Here is a 19,105-nt window from a genome sequence, read left to right as displayed (position 1 = left end):
GAAAGTGGGAGAAGTTAAAAGGCCCGTATTCTCGTGGGTAATGGAAGCTCCGTAACACCTCTTTCAAAGATATTTATTTTGCTTAGTACACCTAGCCGTCCTCATCTGTATTACTTAATTCATTCTAATAACACCATACTCCACATAAATAATATAGAAAACTGTTGCTATTAGCTAGCTGTATCCAAAATAAATTGGTGAGGAAGAGGTGTTAGGGAGCTTTCTTAATTGCAGAGAAAGCGAACCCAGGACAACGATCTCTGTCCTCAAGTATAGTTTCTGTGATAAAGAACAATGCACCGTACTTGATTAGACTAAGTGGTTGACCCTTTCAGAACGGTGATGTATTCTTCTTTTCCACCAATTCTCCACCATGTTTAGTAAACCTTAAGACTATCTGTAGTAGTGTAGGGTAAGTGAAGGTTGTGTATACCCATAAGGTTCAACACACACACACACACACACACACACACACACACACACACACACACACACACACACACACACACACACACGCACGCATGCACGCACGCGCGCGCGCGCGCAATGTGATGAAAAAATGTAAGACGGTATGCAAAACATCTGGCCCGTCTTCTCGTCCGTTAAGGAAGCTCTGTAACTCCTTTTCCAAAGCTATTTATTTTGTTTATTACACCGTACTGTCCTTTTCTGTGTTACATAAATCCTTCCAGCATCGCCATACTGTGCATAAATAACATGCAAAAGGATGTTAACCAACCATATCCAAAAATAAATCGCCGAAGAAGAGGTGCTTGAGATATCTTAAAGCCCCTGTCACATACGTCGCAGGACGGGGTTACGACGGGTCCACAACAGAAAATAAGGCAAAATCATGCGATGGTCGTGAGACTGTCATACGATATTTGGGTGTCCTGCGACGAAAAATAGCGTCGTAGAGGCCTGTCGTGGGGTTTTGGTCATGACCAAAATCAAAATTTTGTCTTGGGACTTTTTTCGCTCGTGGCCATGTCTTAGCATAACATGCGTACGATTATCGTACGATATTAGGGTCTTCCAAGGCCCTCAAAATCGTACGATAATCGTACGCATGTCATAGGACAGTCTTACGATTATCGCAGGATTATCGTGGGATATGAGATTATCGCAGGATATCCTGCGATAATCCTGTGAACATCGCAAGACAAAAATACCCTCGTGCAACAGTCACAAATCATTTGTAACTTTTGCTCCTTCGTTGCCTTGAACTTGCCCTTGCCAGCTCCGCCATCGCCATCCTCATCGTCATCGTCATCGTCATCACCGTCATCATCTGCGTCGTCTGGCTGCTTCTCATCTGGGGCTGGGGCTTCCTGGGCCTCCTGCACAACCAACTCCGGGGCTACCTCCTGCTCCTCCTCCTCAGCCGGCCTCTTCCTCCCCTTGCCCCTCCCTTTGCCCTTGCCTTTTAGTAACATTTTATCACGATTTCTCAAATTTTTTATAAAACCTGCTGAAACTCTTGGCAAATCTTGGAGAGATAGGAGAGAGCCTGGGCCCGCGTGCGCCTTTTATACCCTCCGACCGTCTTACGAATGACGTACGATTGTCAGACGATGGTCCTGCAATGCTTGTACGATGTTTATTTTGTCTTGCGACAATCGCACGACGAAAAAACCATCGTACGACAAACGTAGGAGAGCTGCAAGACAATCGCAGGATAATCGTACGATTTAAAGTGCCAGTTGTTTCCCATGACAGACTCACAACATGATTTGCCCTTGTGACTGGAGCTAAGATTGTAGCCTACGATACTTCTGGCGTCGTAAGAGCCCGCCCCACCATTGTGGCCCTAGAATTTCGTACGATGAAAAATATCCTGCGACGTATGTGACAGGGGCTTAACTAATGAGAATACGGGCATCAGCTTAACCGGGCTGAGGGAGAGTTGCTACGGAATTTCCTGAAGCCAGCGAGAAGAGATTTATTTTGCACAGAATGTCGTATAGTTCTTCGGTATGATACCGCACTAATACAAAAATAAATTACTGTTAGAAGAGTACCGTATGTTTTGAGTATAAAACGTACCGGTACTGTTGGAGATATTCATTTAACTCTTGTTTCTTCCTACTTGTATCTTCCTCTTCCTGTTCTTCATAGCTCTTCCCATGACTACATTCTACTCTGGTGTTCATTCTTCTTCGATTTTCTCTCCATCTCTTCTCTTTTCTTTCCAACTCTCTCCCTGTTCCTTTTTACCTCTTCTGCCTCTCTCCGTCTTCTTCATCCTCGCTCTCCTTTTCCTTCCTTTTCCTTCTTCCCTTTCCCTTCCTTTCCACTTAAATTTTAATATGCAAAACAGATAGCTAACTTAGTTTAGGGAGCGGTGGTTTGAGTCTCCTTAGTCCTTAGCCATCAACACGACGAGCCAGAGGCGCGTCATAACCACATCCTGCCCATTGTTTATCCTATATGGTGGTGGTTATATGAGGGAGGTCTAGACGAGAGTGATGTATATATGGATGGGGTTGTATGAGGGAAGTCTACACGAGAGTGATATTGGATGTGATTTTATGAGGGAGGACTAAATGATGCTAATGTATATACATGAGTGGTGTTATATGGCCAAGGTTTAAACAAGGCTAATATGGGGAGGTCTAGACGAAGGTGATGTATATGGATGTGGTTATATGAGGATCTAGAGGAGGCTAATATCTCTCAGTCAATCAGTCAATCTATCTATCTATACCGTATATACCATATACCGGTACCGTATATATATATATATATATATATATATATATATATATATATATAATCTCATCTCATCAGCCGTTCGAGTGGCCACTGCAGGACCGGCCTATCCCGACCGAAGTGGGAACGGTACAGCTAATGTATCTCTACCAAGTGGCTTAGGCTGTCTATAGTAGAGATTGTATGTAGGGTGAGAAGTGCTTGTAAGTGTAATTGTTGTGTTGGAGTAGCTTTGGATGTGTGCGTAGTCTGTGAACCAAGTGTAATCGGCCAGCGCAAGCCGACTAGGTGCAAGTATACTTTATAGCATGCGACACTGGTTCAACCACAGCACCCCTTGTGTCTGCCAATGCAGTACGTGGCCTGAAGAACGCTCCCAAAGTTTATTACCCTGGCGGGGCGCGAATCCTCGTTCTTCAGTGTACGAAAACGAACAGTTTACCACTGTACCACAGATGCTCGTGTATATATATATATATATATATATATATATATACAGTATATATATATACGGTATATAGATAATACAGATAGATAGATAGATAAATAGATACATGCATGCATACATACAGACATACATATGGATGTTATATGGGGGAGGTTAATCGATGCTAATTAACGAACTTTTTATAGTTATTATTACCGTATACTGGAAGCGTGTATGTTTTTATTTCTTATTCATTACCGCATTTACTGTTTATTAGTTATGGCCGGAAAACCCACAAGAACTAGAGTGTTAAGAGACTATCTAGCTCAAACCTGCTGTTTACGGAAGTTGAAGTCTGCCGACTGCGAACGGCATTATTCAGCTCAGGAAAAGGAAAAAAAAAATAATATGTTACGTGTATGGGTGGGACAGAGAAGTCTGGAGGCTTTGTAGTTCCATTTTCTTGGCGATTTATTATGCGCCACCTAGAATACTGCCCTTAGAGAGGCAGGATGGGTCAAGGTGAGGTAGGGACAGAGCTAAGAGAGGTGGAGTGGGCTAGATGGGCAGGGACAGGGCCAGGGGAGGTAGGATGGAGCTGGGTGCAGCAGGGCCAGGGGAGGTAGGATGGGGCTAGGTGGGGCAGGGACAGGGCGAGGAGAGGTAGGATGGGGCTAGTTGGGGCAGGGATAGGACTGAGAGAGGTGGGGTGGGTCTAGGTGGGACAGGGACAGGGCTGAGAGAGATAGGATAAGGATAGTTGGGACAGGGAAAAGGCTAAGAGGGTCGTATTCTAAATAGATGTAGAGGCACCGGAGCACCTCATCCATAGCGATTTATTCTGCACGTCACACCCTATTATCTTCTCATATATTGAGACCACCTTTGCCCATGTTTAAACATCAATGACATTCAAGAAAATGTTAAAGTGTAGTTAATATGCAAAATTAATCGCTGTGGAAAAGATGCCACGAAATCTATGCCACCTAGAATACTGCCCTAAGAGAGGAGGGGTGCGGCAGGGCTGGGATGGGGTGGGGACGGCAGGATGGGGTGGGGTGCGGTGAGTCCTCTTGCAACACACCTGCCACTTGAAGCCTGTGAACAATTAGGTGGGTGGGGTGGTGTGGGGTTGGGGTGAGGGTGGGGTGAATATAGCCTGAACTGTTCCCTTGAGAGGCACGCTGGGGAGGGGTTGAGTTGGGGTGTTTTGCTTGCGCCCATTATACCTGCTTGGGGTCAGAGGGTCCAGTGAGGTTTATGTCTGAATCGGTTCGTCTGTTCGTCATATCCCCGGCATTTATCTGCATCTGTGTCCATGTGCGGTACCTCATTTCTCGCACTCTCTCTCTCTCTCTTTCTGTGCGTGCGTGTGTATGTACGTGCGTGCGTGCGTGTGTGCGTGATACAGAGAGAGAGAGAGAGAGAGAGAGAGCGGGGGGTTGTACGTATGTGTATGAATTTGGAGGTGTACATATGTAAACGCACCAGTTAGCTAGACGATTGCACACAGGTGAAACCCCTCAACAAAAACTTGCTAAATAAAACTTGCTAAAAATAAACTTGCCAAATAAAACTTTCTGCTGAGGAATGGGAGTGATTACATTTACCTCTTATCTTCGCACCCAGTAAACCCCATTGCATCAGGAAATGTGCAGTTGCGATCAGGAGACGTACGGTTGCGATCAGGAACCGTACAATTGCGATCAGGAGACGTGCAGTTGCGGACAGGAGACATGCAGTTGCGAACAGTATATTATAATGCCGATACCACTTTTAGAGACTTACACAAAAAGTTACGGTATAGAAATTTGTTGGGACCCGTTAAGGACACTATTGGGTTTCGAAATTCATCACTCAGTGTTGATCCTAATGAAGTGAATTAATATTTATGTCCATGAGTGTACGTGAACATTAAGCAGCCAAAAGCTAGTAACGAGAGCACGTGACAGGACAAAGCACGGTATGGAAAACAACAAAGCACGGTAATGTGAACAACGAAGAACAGTAATGAGAACCTGCTGCACAAGTACAAATATACATAACAAAACGCGGTAATGTTCAGCCCTGTGCTGCATTGTGTATGGCCTGGATGTCCTTCATACTGCATCATTATGTATGCATTATGAGGGCTTCATACATAACCTGTTTTGTATTTTCCGTACGCATTCACTTTTGTATCTTTTTGCGGGAATAAAGGCTATGTATACAATGTTTAACCTCTTTAGCCTATATATTAAGTATCCATGTATACTGTTACCCGAAAGTAGGCGATATAGTATTTAAATTCTGTATGCCGGTACTTAATCATTATGCATTCGCTTATGTTTATTTGTACCGGAGTATACAGTATACGGCACCTTCGCCTCCACTAGTGTTCTTAGGACCTATGATATCCTGATTTCTTAATCGTGCTGTCGCGTGACGATTTATTCTCCGTACGAGGGCACGCTTCCCTACAATTAGTCACATCTAAGGGAGAAGGTCATATTAAAGATAATTTTTGCCTCCCACAGACGGTTTTCTTCTACTTAAGAAATATCCATCGCACTGAATGGGTTAACGAAGGCTGTATCTACGTGCAACCCCTCCAGCTCGATAAATCTCAGCAGTTAGATCGTCTCAAAAAAAAAAAAAAAAAAAAAAAAAAAAAAAAAAAGGAACAGAAAAAAAAAGAAATAATGAAAGAAAATCAGAATAGAAGAACAGAATAAAAGAGAAAAAGAATACGAAAAGAAAGAAAAAAAAATAGCGTATCGTCGTAAAAAATAAAAAAATCTCGTAATGCTTAGGCAGGGTTTGAAGAGTGTAAGAGAACTGTTGTCCGCGACTGTACATTTACCAGCTGGCCTGTCCTAGTTTGTGTTATGGGAGGAGGAGGAGGATAGGGTAACCTGACTCCGGACCGTGCAAACACACACACACACACACACACACACACACACACACACACACACACACACACACACACACACACACCTTGTATCATGAGAGTGATTCTTTATATAATAATAATAATAATAATAATATTAAATCCTACGCCTAAACACTTCATTGTGACGGCCATGGCAACCAACTCGGAAAAAAAAAATATATGGCACGGTCAGGATGTTAATTGTTTGGGTTCTCAGTATTTGTGTGTGTGTGTGTGTGTGTGTGTGTGTGTGTGTGTGTGTGTGTGTGTGTGTGTGTGTGTGTGTGGTATAGGCAAGGGGAGAACTGAGCCAACTGTACTTTTGACGGTACACCAGCACTTGCTTCACGATTGCAGACATTTGTTTTAACTTTACACCTTTGGCTTAGAAGAGAGATAAACGGGTGTCGTATAGGAATTTCAAGATACATACATTGGTATAATTAGATATAAAAGCACATTATCATCGTCATCATCGTCGTCATCATCATCATCATCGTCGTCGTCGCCAGTACCATCACCACCACCATCGTAATCATCATCATTTCAGTATGACTTGTATTTTGCTTTTTTCTTTATATGTAGACTTATTTTTTTAACAACTTCTTGGTGATTCTTGGGGCTCGAGAGGTTACATTCTCATATACCGTAACTTAGTCCTCATTAACCCCTCACTACTAGAGATCCTTGTAAAATAGCCTACCGGTTGACTAGTGGCATAAGATGAGAGAAAATGCTGTCGTCAGTGTGATCTTAAGATGAACAAAATAGTGTGGTTGTAACTGGAATAAATAAGAAGAACCCCTGTTGTGTTTATCAGATTCACCTTTTTCATTAGGCCACTGGTACAGGTGGGCAGACACTAAGGATAGTTTTCTTGTTATCTTTAAAATGAAAAAAAGAATAAAATAGTAGAGTTATCCCCACCGTGTGAGAGTTAATGGTACCAGTATTAACACCCAGGCTTCTGTGACTCACACTCAGCTGAATGAAATCGTTTGGGGTGATATGGAAGTAAAATACAAGCCAAGACGCGATGACCCTGAGAGGCTTAATATTCACATTCACCTTAGTCTGTATATATCAGTATTATAATGAAAATATGGTGCAGGGGAATATTACGGCTACGATACGATGCAAGGGAATACTGTGGTGAGGATATACCCGGTACTGTATATAAATTCCTTGGAAGATAATATTGTGGTGATGATACGCGATGCAACGTAATATTGTGGTGAATAAACAGAAATAATGACAAAAGAAATAGTGCTGGAAAACATATGAATAAGGAAAAAATGCTGGAAAACATTCTGGACTCATGAGAATATTGGCCACAGTGTTCTCAATTAAATGCAAATACTGTAATAACTCCATCATAAACGCCCACGTGCTTACCTAGATGATGCATATGTCGTAGCTGCCAAACAGACCTTGAATATTTTTATTTAACAAGATAGTATGTAATTTCTGGCGTTTAAGACAGAATTTATGGAATTTCATCTTGACTCTAATTGCGTTGGGGTTCTCCATGCTGAGTAAAATTGTGAGAATTTGATCAGAATATCATACCTAAGTTCTGCCATACCAGTCCAGTGAAACAGGTTAGTGAGGGTGTTATTGAGATTAATGGTTTAATTTGTATAAAACACCTGTTAAAGCGGTTGGGCATTAAATATACAGTCAATAATGTAGTTTGCATTGCCTGAATAGAATTAAATTGAATATTTTTTGGCTATAGCTATACGAATTTATCCTGACATGGGGGAAGTGCAGGGGAGCTTCGTAAATTGATGACAATACGTTGCTTGTTGACATTGGGAGAAGTTACCAGCATTTCCTTTTAATTGTCCTCCATTCTTTTATTCATATTCCCCGAGATTTTTTTATATTGATTTTTTTTTTATTGTATTCATATATTCACTAATTCACTTGCTTGATGAAAACGTTATCATTTTTAGGAGAGTCGGATGTAGAGTCGCATTTAGGGTGGCGTAGGAGACTTTATCGCGAAGTGCAGTGCAGCTACCAATTTCTGGCGATAAGTTATGTCGCACGTGACGGAGATGTTAAGTGTTTGGCCCGCCAGTAACGTAGCTGATTGCACTCTTTGCTGTGGGATGCGTCATACCTAAAGGCCATCCCTAAAGATCTTACGTAAAGACCTTAAGACCATACGTTACCTAAAGACCATACTAAACACACACCATACCTAAAGACCTTACCTGAAGACCATATCTAAACACACACCATACGTAAAGACCTTACCTGAAGACCATACGTAAAGACCTTACCTGAAGACCATACCTAAAGACCTTACCTAAAGATTATACTTAAAGACCTTACTTAAAGACCATACCTAAAGACCACAGGCGTTCCATTAGCTATCGTGAAAAATTAGAGGCCAGCACTGTACTTACGATTTAAGGTTTAATTATAGCCCCTAAGAAGCATTAATTTTTTGCGATAACCTGCACCTTAACCCCTTGAATCCGGCAACTTATTTTCTACCGGGTATTTTATTCTTGCTGCTACTAGGCGATTTTATTCCGCTTAGTGCACGGGAGTAGGGAAGGGCTTAATAAAGTCTATATCAAACCCTTCCTGTTCAAAAAATCTTATCAAACGTGAATAAAATCGCCTGGAGGTAGCGAAAATAAACAAAAAATAAGATTGGGTTCAAGTTGTTAATATTCACTTAGCCCACATGGTAGTGTATTTATAGCTTTAATATGGGCATTATTTGTAGCGTCAACTTACCAGGCAATATTAATGGATGATAATCAGATAAAGTGCTAAGAAAGAGGCGTTGGAGAATCCCCCAGATCAGTGAGGGTACAACAATACCCTTTTTCCTCAAACACGGCCCAGATTTTCGTCCTTTTGCAGCTTATTGCATGTGGCCCTGTGACAGAAAGAGACAATGCTGCGGCTGTACATAATTTCATTGCATTTCTTTGTAACCAGAATCACAATCTAGTGTCATTCTATTTTAACAACTCAGCATAGGTATTCAAGATGGAGAGATGGCAATTTGAGGTCCAGTTAGAGTAAAAAAATATATATATACAGTATATACTGTATATATAAATATATACCGTCTATATATATATATATATATATATATATATATATATATATAGTACCGGTAGTGTTTTTTTTTTCCTTTTAGGTACTGGTACGGTAACCATGACGTGGTCGGGCCGGCTCACGCTTTCTTTTCCAGTCAACACCAGGCGATTTTATTCAGCCGGGAGTGAGTCATAGGAACCTGAAATTATTAATACAATCATATTCCACTGTCTGCCGGCATCATTCCCTTCATGTTCATTATTTTTATTCTGATTTTTAGGATAACCCTTTCGTTACGGTGGGTCTCTCCTAAGCTGAATAAAATCGTCTGGCGGTACCAAGAATCTAAACGGCAGCAAATTATAGACTGTTTTTGCTATCTACGGTACGTCCCTTATCCCGATCAGCGGCCGTGGATCCGTGCTAACTACCCTCGTGGATTAGATTTGTAAAGATATGTTAATGTGATATTCATGTCTCAAAATAACCTATGAGAGTTTGTGTGTTTTCATCTCACCGCTCGACCCATAGACTCAGATAACCCATGAGAGTTTGATCCGGTATGTTTTCATCTCACCGCTCAGCCCATGGACTCAAGCCTAGGGATGCCTGTGTATTTATTATTATTATTATTATTATTATTATTATTATTATTACACCACCACCACCACCAACACCACCGCCACCATGTTCTTTCCATTTCCTGACGATTTTATTCAACTAAGACTTTTCAGACTGGAGGGGAGGGGTAGGTGTAGCCTCAATTAACCCCTTCAGCACGAGAGGCCTTTCCTAAGTGAAGTAAGATCTTTTGGTAGTAGGAAAAACAGACTTAAGAATATTTGACCGAGCTTCAAGGGCTTCAAGGAGGTTAAAGGAAGGGAAGGATGCTTTTAAGAAGGAAAAGGGAGGCTGCATACTCATAACTGAACGAAATTATCTGGAGATAGATAGAGAGGTTGACAGGTAGATAGATTGGTGGATGGATGAATGGATTGGTATTGGTGGATGGATCGATTGATGGATAGATTATATAGATGGATGGATAGGAAGATAGATAGATAGATATATAAGACGTCTTCGTGCTGCATATGTTAATGGAAACTGTTTTAAACCCATTCAGTAGTCTGCGTCAGGTAAGATAATTCCGAAGCTGAGTAAAAATCGTGCCTCGAACCCGTTTTGTGTCAGAGGCCTTTTTAAAGATGATTAAAATCGTCTGACAATAAATAGAATGAAACTAAAGACCTCCTCAGATTTAAGGGATTAATTACTGCACTGTGCCACAACTCCAGTGTTCCGGTACAGTGATCGCATTGGGTATAGTCCTTTCACCATAACTTGGCTCACTCTTCCATGATTTTGTAACTTGAGTATTTCACGTGACACAGATGGACAGTGTTACGGCTTTACATCTACCTTATAACTATTTTTTGTGACTATATTCGTTTCACCTTAACTTGGCCCAAATAATTTTGTAACTTGGGGCATTACACGTGGCTCAGTGGCAGAACAAGATAGTGCTAAAGCTTTACTTTTTCTCCGTAGCTATTTTTTGTGACTATATATACTCTTTTCACCTTAGCTTGGCCCAGATTTTCGTCCTTTTTAAGCTTACTTTACATATATAGCTCAGTAACAAGATAATGCCACGGCTGTAAATCCTTTCCATAGTAGTTCTTCTTGACTAACACCATTTCCTGGTGTTAATCTGTAGTTACAGCTTAGCACCGAACATGGAGAGATGAAAATTTTAGGCCAAGGTAGAGTAAGAAGAGTATAGTAGTGCGGTATAATTTACTGTTAATATAGTTGCAACTCATAATTCAAGATGGAGAGAAGGAAATTTTACATCAAGCTTGAGTATAATGTATATTGTTACTCTTTTGGCTACGAATTTCCTTCTTCGCATTTTATCCTTTGCTAACGTCAGACGGTTATCTTATGCTCCTGTGAACTGTACGACGAGAATAAGAAATTTCATATTTTAACCACGTAGAAATTCACCTCAACTAGTGCTGTCGAGAAACTCATGACTCATCCTTGTCGATTGAAACTGAATTTATCATGTCTGGCAACCCCTTCACAACGAGGTGTTTTCGCAAGTTGATGCAATTCGTCTGGTAATAGCAAGCATGAAAGATAAGGATGTTCTTGCACTGAAGGAATTTGTAGAGCCTGTTTCTAATTCCGTCACTACGAGCGATCTCTTCTGAGCTGACTAGAATCTGTAATTTGGTTTAATAGCAACTTCATGGCACTGATGGTGTTAAGAATAAACTGTAATATGAGCGTCTTGGTATTTTGCTTTAAGAAAATTAGACGTGATGCCTTGCAGGACGACTGTAGTGTTTATATTCTGACCATATGAACTTGGCCTAAAATTGCTGTCTCTCCATCCTGAATACTGATATGTAACAAGAGAGAAATACTAGATAATGACACTGTATTCCTTTCATTCTAACTTGGCTTAAAATTTTTATCTCCAGCTTGAATGCTGGACTCTAACTTGGGATTTAACACTACCAGTAGTAAACAATGCAAGTCACGAAGAAGTGTTACGGAAAGGATGTAGAACCGTATCTTTGTCTAATTTCGCCACTGAGCTTCGAGAAATAACGTACAAAGGGGAGAAAATCTGGGCCAAGTTTATAAAAAAAAAAAAAAAAAAAAATTGTAGTTGCGAAAAGGATCAGTAGTATTGTTCATTTCTGCAACTGAGCAATGCAAGATAAGCTGAACAAGGACGAAATTCTCGGCCAACTGGAAGTTAAGGTGAACGAACTATAGCATTGGTTATCCTGTACGTAAATAAATACAGAGACGGGAGTCTTCTTTGACATTTTTTTTCATGGCACAATATATTATAAACATTACATACCCCTTCACCACGGTGACGTATTTTGTGTTCTTGGTACCATCCAACTGCCGTATTCAGCTGAGGAGATGTACTTCGAACTAGGGGGTAGTAAATTGAGCCTACATTGGAATCCTCAGTACTGGAGGTCTTTTTGAATGTTGAGTAAAGTCGTCAGGAACTAGCATAAATAAACCAAAAATACGCCGTCCCCGTGAAAGGCTTAAATGAACCGATATTAGCCTTTATTAACCCGATCGCTAAACCCCTTCAGTCCGATGCTGTCTTTTTGTGTGATGTTCTTGCCACCACCAGATGATTTTATTCAGCTGAGGAGAGACTGTTCGATCGGAGTTAGACATAGCATCCAGTATTTCTTTCAGTACAGAGGTGATCTCCCAAACTCAGCAGAATCGTTAAGAGACTGAAAGAAGGAAATTATAAAAAGTCATTAGATTGAAGAAGCCAGTCTGAATAAAACTGTCTGGTACGAACAAGAATAGAATAAAAATGACATACGCGCACTGAAGGGGTTAAAAGAATAGCTATCACTTACCGTAACGCATTACTGTAATTGTGTGACGTCATTCGATATTATTGCCGGAAATCCGCAACATCCTGCACTAGTGTTTATCATTAGGTATTGCATCAAATCGCACACTTTTTATTCTGCACGAAGGAGCCACAGAGGCGCCTGGTGGTGGTTAGGGCGCCCCGGTCAGAGTGATGGACTTGGGTGTGAGAGAGAGAGAGACAGCACCCATAGTTTGCCTTAGTCACATAAAACATCCTACTGAGGAATAATAAGCAGAATGAATCGCAGTGGAAAAGGTGTTAAGAAATCTCCAAAGCCACTTAGAATAGGACCCAGGGTGAAGTAGCGGTGATGGCGGTGCTGACGGCCTCTGTACAGGTCCACTACCAAGGTGATCTGTTTCCGGAGCGAGGTTTGTCTAGATTAGCAAGTGCTCATTATGTCTGAAGACGGTGTGGGCTGTAGGGAGTAATTGACAGCTGCCGTATCGTAACGTGTAGGGGTGAGGATGAGGGTGTGGTGATGGTGAGATAAGGATGATGGTGATGGTGAGTGAGTGATGGTGAGGGTGTGGTGCTAGTATTGGTGTGAGTGATGGTGAGGGTGCGGTGATTGTGATGGTGAGAGTGTGGTGTCAGTGATGGTGAAGGTGAGGGTGCTGGTAATAGTCAGGATGTGGGTGTGGTGTTAGTGATGGTGATTGTAAATGTCCCAGCGGTGGTCCACAAGTGAGGTGAGCGGTTTCAGGAGCGACGTTTCGTTAGTTTAGTGTGATGTTTGTACCTGTGGGGTGGAGTTAGGTATCCAAGGGCTTAAATGGTAAGTTAAGTAGAGTTTCGCCCATTCAGTTGGACAGACACTGATTAAGTTTGTCTGTCTGTTAATCTGTCTCTGTTGGACAGACACTGATTAAGTTTCTCTCTCTCTCTCTCTCTCTCTCTCGTCAAGAGGAGGGGGAGATTCTTTGTACCGCACCTCACCCCATCCAAGGGTGGGAAAGGAGGTATAGATGATGATGATGATGATGATGATGATGCGAAATGACTCATGTTTATGTCATTCGTTAATATACTTGCTTTTCATGAGGATACCGTATATCTAACTTTATTTTTTCCTCCCTAGTATTATTACATGGACATTTGACTAAAATAGGTTAATCTTGTAGGGACATCACGAGCTGTCAGTCATGTAGGATATCATCGTACTTTTTCCTGGTCGATTTATTACCGTATGTATTGAACTCTAGAAAACACGTGCGATTAGTGTTGTATGACAGTAAGATAGCAAATGAGATAAGAGGATACAGGAAGACTGGAACGCATGGAATTAAATGTGAATATGGGTGCGTATGTTACTACTAAGTGCAAGAACTGAGAGTATTGTACCCTGAGAGAGATAAAAATATTGGAAAAGTGTTCGAGCCGGTAGGTACCGGTAGGTAGTTTGGAGGTGTTGAGAGGAAAGGGAAGGATGGCTGGTTGAGGGGAGTGTGGAAGTGGAGGAAAGAAGGTCCTGAGGCAGACCGAGGAAGACGTGGGATGAAGTCCTGCGTGGAGACGTCCTTGTTAGAGATTTGAATAGAGAAATGTCTTAGGATCGCGACACATGGAGAGCTGCCATAAAGAGAAAAGGCCTACACATACTAGCATGGTTAGTTACTGGGTATCTCTAAACTTACCGTAAATGTAATGTTAACGCTCATAATGTATACTGGTGATGTTGAGTGTTGTGGTTTACTAATTAGGTGTTTTGTTGCAGGAGTGCCTGAACCTGGCCCGGGGTGGTGGCGCTCGTGTACCTGTTGCCGCCATGTCGAGCCCCGGAGTCACAGCCCGACCCGCCCCCCCACCGCCCAAGCCGACCCCTGCCCTACCCTCAGCCATGCCCCCTTCCACCCTCTCTCATCCACATCCAGCTCCTTTCACTGCCTTATCTTCCCCTCCACCTGCGCCTTCATCTTCCCCTCTCCCTGTCCCTTCCTCATACCCTCCCCCTGCCCCTTCCTCCCCCCCACCCCCTTCGCCTTCCTTTTCCCCTCTCCCAGCGCCTTCATCTTCCCCTCCCTCTGCGCCCTCCTTATTCCCTCACCCTGCGCCTTCCTCTTCCCCTCCCTCTGCTCCTTCCTCTTCTGGTACCCCTGCGCCCTCCTCCTGCCTTGTCCCTGCCCGGTCTTCTTCCCCATCCCCTTCCCTGCCCAGTGTCCCGCTCCCTGAACCACTTCCAGCTCCTCTCCCTGTTCTTCTCTCTTCCCCTCCCCCTGACCTGTCCTCTTCCTCTGTCTTTGCCCCTTCCTCTGCCCCGCCCTCGTCCCCTTCCCTTGCCCGACCCTCATCCCCTCCTTTAGCCTCCCTCCCTGTACCGTCCTCTTCTCCTCCTCCTGCCCCATCTTCTTCCCCTGCCCTTGTCCCTTTCTCTTCCTCTCACCCGTCTCCACCCGCTTCCCCTCATCATGCCCGGCCCTTTTCCCCCGTCCCTGCCTCACCGTCTTCTCCTGTCCCTACTGGTCGCTCTTCCCCTTCTCCTGCTCCCTTCCCTATCCTGTCCTCTTCCCCTCTCCTTCCCCGACGTTCTTCCCCACCCCCTTCCCCCCTCCCTCCACCACCGCCAGCCCCTCTCCCTGTACCCCCAGCGTCCATTGCTTACCGCCGCTACCTCCGCTACCTCCCAGAGTACAACCAGGACGGAGGCACGCAAGACGATGACGGTGGCGGTGGCGGTGGAAGACGTCAGACAGCCCAATTTAAACATGGGAGTGGTGGGGCCGAGATGGTGGAGGATGGAAGGCGTGATAATCTGCCGGATGTGAGTGTCAGCTCCCTTGTACGCCAGTATACAGACATGCTCAGTGCTCGAAACAACTCTACCTCGCTCCCTACCACGCGCTCCTGTTCCAGTTTACTCACCGCCTCTGAGTACCAGAACCAAGAACCCCCTCACCGTCACTCCTTAAATCCAGCCAACCAACAGCATCCCGAGAGAACGCATTCCCCGCAAAAATGGTCTTTGTCGTTGATTTCAGGTAATGGCGAGAGACCCTACCGCCATTGTCACCACCAACACAGGTCGTGTTCGCCGTCGTGGTCCAGTGAGTGCCCGGGTCGGTGGATGAGTGACCCCAACCTGGCCGCGTCCACTCGCCTGTCCCCCACTCCGCATCGCCACCACCTTTACCACACCGAGCGAAGGCACACCACGTCCCTAGCGCGCCTGGACTCAGGCACCAGCGACGAGGGGTGCCCGGGTGATGACGGGGGCTCTAGTGGAACCCCTCCCCTCCAGAAGCATCAGCAGGTGTTCCACGGGTTCAACAGTTCACATCTCCTGGGTCTTATCACACCCTTCAGATCCCTCTCTCCCGCCTCCTCCTTGGGCTCACATTTAGACGCCGCAGAGGATATGCCACTCGTGCGTTCAATGTCCGTGGGTCACATCTTGGACGGGTGGATTCGTTCCAGCTCGACGGACAGTGCGGTCGAGGTGGAGGACGAGTCGATGGCCTTCCGCTCGGTGTCTCCAGCAGGACACCACTCCCCAAGAGGGTTGGTACCAAAGGATAGGTATGACAGTGACCCGACATCCTCATCTGAGTGCATCGGTGCTAGTAAACATAACTCTTGTCTGAGTTGCGGCTGTGACGACGCCTACGTGATGAGTGAACAGCGTGGTAGTGTTGTTGTGGCCGGTGTAAGTGATCAGTCAGTATGTGTCCAGTGCGATTATGAAAATTATAACGAAATGAATACGAGAGCAAATACTGGAGGTGTACAGACGGTGGAGCTGCGTCGAAAGATGGGCAGCATCGAATATAGTTCCTGGGTACAGCAGCGCCGACAAGGGGACGTCAATGGAGAGGTGCTACTTAGGCGGGCGAGGGGATGCGGGGTGGTGATGGAGGACGATATGGAGCGACGGCAGGGGCTACGAACGCCCTCTGTAGTTATAAGTGATCATAGCGGAGGAGGAGGACCCATAAGTCTCACCGTGGCTCTGGCGTCCAGTGATTTCTCCTTGGACAAACTGGACGACCTGCAGCACCCCACCTCCTCCCCTAGTCTATCCGTACTCGATGACTCCTCCCGTAAAGTGTCCAGCTGCTCCTCCTGCTCCAGCGTTAGCACCGTGGACTTCTCTACACCCCTCACCCTCACACCCATCCGCCTAGAGAGCCTCAAGGAGAGCACACCACGGCGTGTGTCCAGTTGCTCAACCTGCAGTAATATCAGCGCCTCCGAGGACGAGGTGGAACAGATTCTCCCACAACCTCCGCCTGCGAGAAAGGTGAGAGATTATATTTTTGTTTTTAACGTGTATGTATTGTTTTCTGTCTTATAAATGTTATGTAATTTTTAAGAGGGACGCGCCATAGAAGGTACATTAGTACTGTGCGTAAGTAAATACATTAATGCTATTGAAAAGAACAAAACGGAGGAGGTAGTGTTGTTGCAACATATACAACATCATAATATGCATAGTTGTTATGTAAAAAGAGCTCGACATTAAAGTATCGTTCAGTATAAACGACATTCTCAAGGAGGCGACAAAACAGGTATTACCCAGAAATTACCATTGTGAGGTAGGTCAGTGAAGTATCTTTTTTTTTTTTTTTATGCTTCAGACTTTGGATATAGACTTTGTAGATAGCCCGTTACCTAAGACCTCGCAGTTCTCTTGCATGTCACACACCTTCGCATGTTGCCACATAGACACAAACACCCATCGTCAATATAGAGTAGGACTACAGATTTGGGCTATTTCATTCATAACTTGTGTGGTGGTGTGTGTAGTGAAGCAGGTGTGTTGTTTATGGTAGACAGTTTTGTGTGTAGTGAGGCAGGTGTGATGTGTGTTGTAATGCAGGTTTGTAGTGAGGCAGGTATATTGTTTGTAATGTGGCAGGCGTCTTGTGCATAGTGAAACAGCTGTGTTGTGTGTAGTGAGGCAAGTGCGTGTGGGTAGGGTCCGTACCATGAGATAAGTACAGCAGGTGTCTTAGCTACTCTTTATTTATAGGCTGTGTTATTCAGTAGAAATAATCAGCCAACAGAGCGTTAATTATGAATAGCCAGTGCTGTGATGTACCGTATAGCACAACTGTCAACCCGTCAGCACCAGTAACTCCCAAAAGTAAAACCGTCTGATAGAATAAGAATAAAGTGCGAAAACAAGTAATTACTGTATTGAAAGTGTTAAGTAGTCTTTATTTGTAACCCCTTTTCAACCAGCTGAGTAAAATCGTCTGGCGGTACGGTACGATGAATGAAAAAATCGTCCTTACAGTGAAAGGGTTAATGATGCCTGTCAGAAACCGTTTGTCATCATGCATCCCTCCTAAGTTGAATAAAATCGTCTGGGTAGGAAGAAAAAAGAATCGTGGTAGTTAAGGTATGATGCAAAATGGAGTGTGGAGTATATATATAATGAGGGTTTACGGTCAAGTGGTGTGGCCGGGTGAAGTGGTCTCTTAGCCGTGACTCGAGGTGCCCCCACACGCCTTGTCTTTCCACCCCTGCAGTGAAGGCAGACCAACAGCCGGATTTGTAGACAGACCAACAGCCGGATTAGCAGACAGACCAACAGCCGGATTAGCAGACAGACCAACAGCCGGAGTTGAACACAGACCAACAGCCGGAGTTGACACAGACCAAAAGCTGGATTTGAGGCAGACCAACAGACGGATTGAAAGGCAGACCAACAACAAAATTTTCACCCTTATAAATTGGAGAGGTCTTCCGTGAACTGAATAAGCTGATGTGCCTATGGCGAGAGTGAAATAAAAAGCATTTCCTTAATATCTAATACCTTCATTACCGCTGCCAGCAACCTCTCCCCTGAGCTTTGTAACATCGTCAGGTTGTAACCAAATGCGTTAGAAGTTATCGCATGAGAAAATATATCACACTTATGTCCATGGAGTATATTCAGGGTATACATTATTATATACATATGTGCACCGATAGCCTATTTATAACGCTAAATAGGCCCTATACCGTATACTGTCGATGAAAAAGAAGTACGGTAAACGAAAACTCAGCAATTCATTTTTCTTTTCCTTTTTTTCATAATGAGTTTTTGCATAGAGAGAGGTGTGGGATAATGAAGAACGATTGTGGAAAAGAGGAACGGAGGAAAGTGAGAACAAGAGTAAGAACGAATTGGAGGGAGAGATGAGGAAGGAACGGAAGGACGAGAGAAGGGGGGGAGGGTGATATGCTGTAATAAAGATGAGAGAGAGAGAGAGAGATTTGATGATGGCCGGAAGTACCCGGTACTACATCTACCGCACTCGGAAATTCACCCCGCCGGTACGAGGCCGAGATATATATATATATATACATATATATATACACACACACACACACACACACACACACATGTATGTATCTCTCTCTCTCTCTCTCTCTCTCTCTCTCTCTCCAGTTGACCGAGCCATCCCAGCATGAAAGGATGCGGGGCTATGAGGACCATCCTGTATAAGCTATAGTTTGTTGACCTTAAGGTTATTTCACTGATCGGTAGTTCAGTAGCAAAAAAGACAATAGACTACAACGGCTGTACATCCTTTCTGTACCGCTAGCTCTTGTTCGTGACAAG

The 19,105-nt window shown here is 44.0% G+C and overlaps 1 protein-coding gene across 1 annotated transcript in view; it reads left to right on the top strand.

Annotated features, from left to right (window-relative positions):
- The first annotated feature begins 15,280 nt into the window (after window positions 1-15,280).
- IP3K2 (Inositol 1,4,5-triphosphate kinase 2) overlaps window positions 15,281-19,105 on the top strand; it is a 285,538-nt gene continuing 281,713 nt past the window's right edge. Inside the window, exon 1 of the mRNA XM_080282821.1 lies at window positions 15,281-16,792. Coding sequence (XP_080138947.1) covers window positions 15,281-16,792 — 1,512 coding nt within the window. The remainder of the gene's footprint in view (window positions 16,793-19,105) is intronic.

Source organism: Coenobita brevimanus, chromosome 94 (genome assembly GCF_032717465.1).
Source record: "Coenobita brevimanus isolate Jiangsu-jjx chromosome 94, ASM3271746v2, whole genome shotgun sequence".
Lineage (NCBI taxonomy): Eukaryota > Metazoa > Arthropoda > Malacostraca > Decapoda > Coenobitidae > Coenobita > Coenobita brevimanus.
The sequence above is the reverse complement of the archived record's forward strand: the minus strand, read 5'-3'. Positions and strand labels throughout refer to the sequence as shown.